The sequence below is a fragment of the Glycine max genome, chromosome 7 (assembly GCF_000004515.6).
Source record: "Glycine max cultivar Williams 82 chromosome 7, Glycine_max_v4.0, whole genome shotgun sequence".
Classification (NCBI taxonomy): Eukaryota; Viridiplantae; Streptophyta; class Magnoliopsida; order Fabales; family Fabaceae; genus Glycine; species Glycine max.
In genome coordinates, this window is record NC_038243.2 from 16,595,288 (window position 1) to 16,605,057 (window position 9,770).

At 33.0% G+C, this 9,770-nt stretch overlaps 1 protein-coding gene and 1 pseudogene across 1 annotated transcript; both read right to left on the reverse strand.

Annotated features, from left to right (window-relative positions):
- Positions 1 to 2,015: 2,015 nt before the first annotated feature.
- On the reverse strand, positions 2,016 to 2,822 carry LOC100527120 (uncharacterized). Its single transcript, NM_001248270.2, is given in 2 exon segments — positions 2,016 to 2,267; positions 2,497 to 2,822. A coding segment is annotated over 1 exon segment (306 nt). The 5' UTR covers positions 2,804 to 2,822; the 3' UTR covers positions 2,016 to 2,267; position 2,497.
- Positions 2,823 to 3,977: 1,155 nt separating this feature from the next.
- LOC102661107 (LRR receptor-like serine/threonine-protein kinase ERECTA) lies at positions 3,978 to 9,452 on the reverse strand (annotated as a pseudogene).
- Between the last annotated feature and the right edge of the window lie 318 nt (positions 9,453 to 9,770).

The window sequence follows — 9,770 nt, forward strand, 5'->3', positions numbered from 1 at the left end:
ATATCACAATATATGCATACAAGATTTCAATCTCCAAACTAGACTTGATGCTTTGATTTATGATGGTAAAGAGATCTGGATTTGAGCCTTAAAAAAACAATTTTTTTTTAAATAATTTCATATCATTTTATCTTTATATTTGACAATAAAAACTATTTTATATATTTTTATCCTGAGAAGCTTCCTGGTATGAGATAAATATAATTCTCAAATATTCTCAAACTATACACTAAAAGTGTAAAATAAATTTTATATGATCATCTAATTACAAACCATCATATATGATAGATTTGTTAATTTTTATAAAAATTACTTTAAAAGTCACATCAATAATGATTTTTTATTGATTGATGGTACAAAACTTACGCTATCAGTATATATTTCTATTATCTTGGAGTAATTATTTTCCTAATCTAAATATTTTTTTTAAATAATTAATTTCAAATAAAAAAAGTGATCAAATGTTCACATATCATTGCTCTAATCCTAAAATACACTTGTAAAATCTTTGAGATCACGGAAGTAAATATTATATGCCTAGCTAGCTTAGAAGAATAACAATGTGACTAAATCATTATTACTTAGACATCCAAAAGCTATATAAATTAAGGAAATCATTCTTATTCATACATTGTAATCCTTGGAACTTTACTTTTATGAGAATGCTTTAGCTGAATACACCATCACCTTATCATTAAAACCACCGTAGTTGAGTCCAATTAATTACTGTCAACAGTAAGCTCCATGTCCAAGTTTTTATCATGGAAATCGGATCAGATTAATTATATTACGGATCACGCGTGTTTCAGCTTAATTAGCAGCAAACCTTTCAACTTTATTGTGACATTTATTTATATTAAACACCCATATTGAATTGAGCTCCTTTAAGCCTTGAACTCATCTTTTAGTGACAAGCAAGAAAAGCTATAATTAGTTTATCAAAGAAGACGCCAAGTTGCCAGTGAGAAATATGGCTGTGACGTTTTGAAATGCATGGCAGGTGAATTTATTCAATTCTCAGAAGTTCCTTGAGAAATATGCATCTGATTTGTACTAATGTACCACAAATAACTGTGTAAAGGGTGGGACGTACTTAAAATTATAAACTGATATATGTTATGCATCAATTTGTACTTGTTAACCCCGTATACAATTTTATTTACGATTATGCTTAAACCAGAAATCATGAGATTAATGCTGAGCTTGGGAATCCTATTAGAGATCATATAAAATTTCTCAATAAGAAAGCTACTATTGAGAAATTAATACTACTAGAGAGAGTTTGAAATCTGCAACCAAAGAGAGAGTCTACCGAAGAACAATGCTGAATTTGATAATTATCAGACAAAAACACTGCTAAAGGATCTAGAGTGACGAGAAAACCCTGTTCTGCAAAAGTTGGTAGCAAGTCCGAGAGGATAATTTCAGGTTCAAATATCTCGAGGAATCCAAAATCAAATATAAACATCATGAAGGTCTTTGACTGATAATTAGAGCTTGATCTCATTCTCAGCGAAATTTGAAATGCCTGATTTTGAGAACCAAAACCTGCTCCCAATGTGTGATCAGAAAATATATGCTTCCACGAATAAGGGTTTTTAGTGAATCAGAGGACAACAATCAAGTCTATTAGTATGTGCTTAATAAGATCCTATTTGTCAAGCCGGTAAGATAGCTGAGTAATGCATTTCTTCTATTGGATGCTGATTCAGAGTCTGATTTCTGAGTTACTTGTTGCCTTACTATTGATTCTTTTTTGTTCTTTTGGGGTAGGTCTTTAATATTTCACACTATGATGGAATCCTCTTGGATTCTTGTTTATTACTTGAAAACTGAATCAGCCAATGTGATATTGTTAAGAACTTGTTTACTCAGGATGTTTTCATCCCTTATAGCTTGTTGACTTTGTTCAAAGAAGCTAGAATAGATCATCAATTACGTTGGAGTGTCTTAGGAGAGCACGCATTTGCTTCTACTCATACTCATGGGGAAATATTGTGAAGGAGACAATTACTATCCATATTAATTATTACTGTTGTGTCTCATTGAGGAGTAGAGATATCTTGTATACAACATCAGACACTATTTTAATACACCACACACATCTGCTTGCAAATTAGGCATAAAACACTGATTAAAATAAACTGCATCTTTATTCGAGGGACATAAATGCTTCCATAAAACATAAAAGCATCTTCAGTGTTAATGAAACACCTGAACACTAAGTGCTTGTAATGAACAAGACCTTCATTAATTGCTTCACTACACTGCAAAAATGAAACATCAAATATCTTGTCAAATATATGCAAAAGTAATTATGCCCTGTTCAGATAAGTTTCTCTACAAGTACTAAGATGATTTTGACTTCTCCAAAAAGCTAATTTGAACTTATTTCAATTTTTCTTCTTATGTTTTTATCTTGTAAGTGTTTATAGAGAAGCTTATATCCAAAAAGAGCCTGTATGTTGAAGGTGTATTAAAACTAAAGATGATTACCTCAACAATTAGGAGGGGATTGGAGACCACATTTACCAGGCAAGGCCAAAGCCTTTTCGGGTTTTATTCCAATTAAAGGAAGAATAGACTTGTATCTGCAGAGGCAAGGTAAATTGGCTTGGCGAATAACTGCACAACATTTCTCATCTGGTGGTGGAGGGTTTTGACCAGTAACTGCAGCACGACACAAGTTTAGTTGACTTGAGTCGATGTTACATAACACAACAGCTTGTGCACCACCCAACAAGGCAATCAGCAGTGTTGCTACCAACCACTGCACCAAAGTTTTGCCACTAAACTGTGCCATACTCTCCTTAATCAGGTTCTGAGTATTGTTTGGTCTGGTCTTCAATGTTGCCTCAGTTAATTTATAGTAATGTTGGGAACATTGTTGGAATAATTATGTGCTTTTTTTCAGCTACTGTATAGTTTCACGTTGACTTAGTGGTATTAGGCGTGTCATGTGAGTGGAGTCGGTAGAAGTTCACTATATGGATATACTTATTATAATGGTGAAAGTAATCATAACATAACAAACTTACACTGATCCATTACTTGCTAATTAAACAAATACATGCAGCGCTGCTGTTTTTCTTTTTTAATTCAACTATAAAACATTTATGTGTATATAATTACCATGCTGCTATTGAATACTCATTAACAATATATTAGCAAGCTTTGGATTCTTTTATTATAATTTTATGTTGTAATATGTGTTTTGCTATAGCATCATATTAATTGCACATGAATTTAATAATTTTAAAACAATCTATCTCGTGTCACAATTAAAAGTATATTTATCTAACAATATCTCAAATCTTATTTACTAATTGCTGTATACATGTTTAAAATTCATATAAATTCTATTATTTATGACACCCGTGCATTTATGCATGGTGTTACTACTTACTAACTAATCTGTAAAATGTTTCGCAAAAAAAGAAAAAAGAAAATGTAATCTGTAAATTGGAAATAATTTCCTAAACCTTTCACATGCATATATAATAGTTTTAAACGTCTTTTTAATCTATATAATTTAGTATTTTTTTTGTCTTTGTATTTTTTTTAGCTATTACAAAATGTGTTTGTTTTATTTTTTATTTTTAAAGTGTTTTATATTCTCACTGTTTAAAACACTTTCTTCTCCTTCAAAATACTATCTAAAGTATTTTAAGGAAGAAAAACAAAATAAAAATATTTTATAAAAATTAAAAAGATTTTTTAGGAATGAAAATGAAAAAAATCACAAGGATATGAAAAAATGTATTTAAGCTTATATATTAACATAAACATGTACTATCAATCAAATAAAACTACTAAAGAAAAAGCAACAACAATTCCATTCCCAACAATTTATCTTCGAACAACATGAACGATTCAATCAACATACACAACAAAAGTATAATCACAATCGATTTCCAAAATCAAACAACATAAACAAGAAACAAATATGATAACTGCATGTCTATGGTCTACATCATTTATTCATTTGAATAGGACAAGTATATAAGGCTATTGCTGTTGTCTTCCTTTTCTTCAGTGGTCTCAGTTTCTTTCCAGTCCAAACCTGCGTTTTGCATACGCCAAATTAACAGAGATCAAAACACAAACATCAAACACAAACTTAAAATATGCATATCTCCACGACCTCTTCAACATCAAGCTGCCACAGACTAACCAAAAGCCCGTAATGTACCCGAGAGCTATGCTTCCATATAAACACAACCTTTCAGTCTTGTCATCATCTTCGTTAACACCATCTTCGTGTTTTCTTCCTTGGTTTACATTTCCAGGCGACAATGAGGAGCAATTAGTTGGCAATGGATTTCCACAAAGTTGAGGGTTACCTATGTGAGATCCTCTACCCCGACATATATATAAATAAATAAAATATATTGGTAAACAAAATCACATGGGTAAAAGGTTCATATTCACTTTAATTACCAAATAAAACTCATTAAAAACATATTTGGCTCAAAATAAGGCTGTCAAAATTTACAAAAATATTTTGTTAAATCTGTGAGGTGAAATAAATATACTAACATCCTAAAATTAACATAAAAACTTATATCTCAATGTCACATCTTATCAGAGCATTGTGTCCCGACGTCCTTCAACACAATATTCCTTAAAGCAGTTCACCTAGTCATCTGCTCCCCCGAACACAAAGTTCAAGATCATTACACGATCCAAACACAAACAGCAAACTGGGAGTGAGTTATCACATTCCTAACTAATAAAGAAACAAGACAACTAGATATACATATCATATAAACCAAATAAAACTTACTTACACGTAATTCACGTAATTCCACCACTTTGTCATTCAAAGTTCATTTTTCATCCATCAATCACACTTTTCAATCATCAATCACATTACACAAGAATCACATGCTCTGATCAAGACATAATAACACCTCAATTTCATAATAAACAATTAGCAAGCGCATGAGACAATTATGCTAAGACTCAAGCCCACATGCAATGTGGTACCATGTCAGTGAAAAACCACCCTGGAGTGCTTAGGAGTACATAACAAGACACACCACACAATGGGTTTGCCAGGTCACTCTCACTAAGTAAGATCATAGGGAGACCAGTCAGGGTCACGATGTTTTGCGAGAATACTCCAACCATATGGGATCAGCATAGGCTTAAAGGAGCACTCAAACTCGGTGACCCCCAAGGCCTACACTCCGAAGAGTCCGTCAGGGCCTCTCCCTCCTGATTCAGGTCCAACCCCTAAAATCATTTTAGCACACAGACACTGCTAGTGAATTATACAATACCCACGACCTCACACTCGTGTGTTAAACACGTACAACATATTGCGCTACAATTTAACACTGGTTCCTAAATAGGAACCTACACTTTCTCTTTAACACTGGTTCCTAAATAGGAAGCCTACACTTTCTCTTTAAAACTGCGCATTTACACTTTTATCAAGATAACACTGGTCGGGTTATTGTACAATTCACAGCTTACAACACAATTAATGTCACATCAAGAGTTAATCACACACTTATTCACAACCAAAACTCATTCACAATTTCACATCTCATAATGTCACAATCCACCATCACATGTTTTCACGTATCTCACAATTCAACACCTGTTCTACTTTACATTTTTACTCAATCTTAATAATAATATTATAATCTCAAGGCAACATATTATTCCACAATTCATCACATATTTCATATATAAGCACTGCTCATGAATTATACAATACCACGACCTCACACTCATGTTTCAAACATGTTTAACACAATTGCGCTACAATTTAACACTGGTTCCTAAATAAGAACCTACACTTTCTCTTTAATACTGCGCATAAACACTGGTCGGGTTATTGTATAATTCATAGCTCACGATATAATTAATGTAACATCAAGTGTTAACACATCCACTTATTCACAATCGAATATCATGTCCATACTTTAACATCTCATAACATCACATCTACCATCTCATAACATTCCCAATGATATTCATAAGGTACAACATACACATGTTTATGAAATTTAACCATAATATTCTCAAACTCCAACACTTAATAATTTTTGGAATCATACTATAACACTCTACAATATTATTTACATAAATTATTAATATAAATAACTACCTCTATATCTATAAACTAGCATACATCATATTGAATCACAAATTTCAAAGTAAGCTTTCAATGCACACAAATTCTAAATAATTATATGAACACTTTGGTCAGTTTCAATTATGATATTAATTTTTTAAATTATATATAAAAACCTACACAGCAAGAAAAAGAGAAAATACAAAATCAATATCTCTCTCTAAATTTCTCCTTACTTTATTTCATCAATTCATATTAATTAGAAAAAAATACTCAATTTATAGGGTTCACGCTCAACACAATAGCATATCAATTTCAAAAAAATTGGTCTGTCAAACATATATAATTCACTGTAATAATTATAAGGATAAAATGAAAATTGCAAAAACACCCCAAAACCCATCCCAATTGATATCTCTAAGGATCTCTACACATGTTCTCACTAATTCTCAATTGTCAATAACTCATCTCTTACCTCTAAGCGGGCTCACGTGTCTTCCAACAACGACAACGATATCTCTAGCGGTTCCCTGAGATTCCTCCAGTTTTTCCTCCGACTGCTCTGATGGAGTTCCCAACGTCAGAGATACGGAGAAGGGATTGAAACCTCCACTTGTACTGTCTTCATATGATTTCGTTTTCTCCCTCCAAGAACATTATCTCGCAAATCCCAACGGTGAAAGTGTGCGAAATTGAATTTCGAACAACATATCCAAATTTCATGAAAATTCAACGGTTACCGAAACCGAGATCGTAATTTTACTGAGACCATTTTGGGTTTCTGCGGGAAAGGAAAAAGCTACAATGCGAAAGGTTTTCCTCTAAGATCAAATATAATTTTAAAATTCCCAACGGTGAGAATGTTCGAAATTGGGTTGCGAACGTGGTACTCAAATTTCACGACGATCCAACGGTGAACGAGTATGAGATTGTTGTTTTTCTGAGACAGGTTTGGTGGGCGGCGGGAAAAAGAAAGGGTTTTGAGAGGAGAAGGGGAAAAACGAGAATGAGACCAAAAAGAGGCACCTGACTTAACATAACTATTTACACCTAGGGTACTCAACCTATTATTTGCTCTATATTTATTTATTTATTTTATTTTATAAAAACAAACTATATTTTATTTTCTATCAAACAAATAAATGAAATACTCTTTTTATTTTCTCTCAAATCCAATAAATGGAGAGAAGGTAGTCCACATAGCTCTTCAGGAATGCTTCCTGTGAGTGTGTTACCTCTTAACAATAACTCTTCAAGTATAGGAAAGTTTTTGTTGATCTTTTTGGGCACAGACCCAAAAAACTTATTGTTTCCTAACGACAGAGATCCCATACTAGTACAATTTTGAAAGACTGTAGACAAATTTGTCGAGAGATTATTGTTGCTCAATTCTAGGATAAAAATGGAAGGCAGAGAGCATAATGAAGTTGGAATTCCACCTGACAAACTGTTATTGGATAGATCAATGATGCTTAAATGTTGTATACTCATTGAAAACACGGGGACAACTCTTGTCAAATAATTGTTAGATAAATCAAGATATAACAACAATTGCATCCTATTTATGGATTGTGGAATGCTCCCATTCAAATTGTTATTTGAGAGATCCAAGTACTCCATGTTTGACATTTCTTCACCAATATTGGCAGGCACTGTTCCAGACAACGAGTTGTTCCTTAGATCAAGAGCAGTGATAGTACACCAAAGTGGGATGGAGAAGTTCAATGTTTTGGGAAGGTAGCCGCTTATTTTGCTGTGAGAAAGATCTAGCTCCCGAATATGGGAGAACATGCTGTAAAGCCAACGGGGTATCTCCCCAGATATTCCAGCATTTTCTAGGATTACATACTCCAAGCCCGTTTGGTTTCTGAGCCAATTAGGAAATGTAGGGCCAACTTGACAACCATGAATTTTCAGATAATATAATTGCTTAAAAGGTGGAATCCAGTCATGTGTCGCTTTGAAGGCAAATGAGTTCGTTTTAGATGATACAGAGAAACTGAATAGGTTTGTGAGATTATGGAAATGAATATTTGTCATTGTGCCATCCCAGTTGTTCTGGAATAGATTTAGAGTATTCAACTGGGTTAGTTGACCAATACTTTTTGGAATTTTCCCATTCATCATGTTACCTTCCAAGTACAGAAAACTTAGTTTTGATAAGTTTCCTATTGATGCTGGTCATTTCCCAGTTAGGTGATTTGAACTCAAATCTAAATACTCCAGACTTTGGTTGCTACAGAATGACAAGGTATCCAACATTTGAGTCACACCACCAGTGAGATCATTATCGGATAGGTCTAGATTCTGAAGCTTGCAGAGATTCCCTCTCCGAAACAGAGGAAGAGGACCTCTTAGAGATGATAAAGAAAGACTAATATATGTGAGGTTACTCATATTGAAAAGCCATGAAGGTATTGAGGACCTCTTAAAAGGATTGCCAGATAGATCAAGCCCCGAAAGTGGTGATGTAATAATTTTGAATGGAAGAGATGGAGGGAGAGTATCAAGATCGCAAGACATCAAATATAATTCTAACAGAGATGGCATCCTAATCACAGTTTGAAACAACTCATCGGCCGTGCTGGTAACCTTAACAAAATTCAAACTAAGGTACTGAAGCGAAGACAGAGTAGAGAGCCAACTTACATCTCTAACCCATGAAGCGTTTGCCTGTTGGAGATCAAGCTTTAGAATGTGACCACTTTGATTGTCACATTCTATACCTTTCCATTACAACAATCCTTTCCAACCCATGAAGAAAGGCGATTTTCAGGTTCCTTGAGATAATTTTTAAATTTAAGGAGGGCTACTCTCTCTTCCTTAATGCAAAGAGTGCTAGAATTAAGGCTCATAACTACACATGGATTTGATACAAAAAGAACAAGAAGATGTATAATGAAAAACCCAAAGAGTTTTGGGCTTGCCATCCTTCCAGAGTGGATATCAGATCAGATGTAGACGAACAAAAGTGGATATGAATTTTTCAGTTTATCTTTCTTTCTTTCTTCTAAATACATACACAATGAAGATCTATTTAATATTGATAAACAAAATATTATGAAACTGTATGAGGTTGTGTATCATCTTCTGGGAAGTTCACTAATTCAAACCAGCAGCATATAGACCTCTGAGTCATTAGAATTAGTCAATTAAAGTAATAAACTGTTTCTGTAGAGACTTTCTTTATGCGTTTATTGACTTATAGTTCCCAATCCTTTGCAAATATTCATTGCACTACGTTATCAGCAATTACTTAAGTAAAGTCTCGGGAGAGAGATTGATCATGCATACATTGTCGTGTCTTTGTCGAAAGCAAGCAGCTCAAGATGTTGATAGGAGCTGAACGCCCAATCCTCACCATCCTTATAAGTAGTTTAATATTGATCTAAGATAATTATTCAATATATATAGTTAAGGTGATTACTTTGTGCCTTTGTCTGTTTTTTATTTCTTTTTTTTTTTTTTTATAAAATATTAAGTTTGATATATTGTAAAAGTTTCTATCTGTGGGGTGTATGTTAATTTTAGTTTATTCATTTATCTTTTATTTAATACATGCTAATATATAAAATGATAGAAACTAAAAATAGCATGTATTAAATAAAAAAATAAATCAGTAAACTAAAATTAACATATAGTCATTTCTGTCTTAACTTCTTGTATTAATGTTATATTTTCA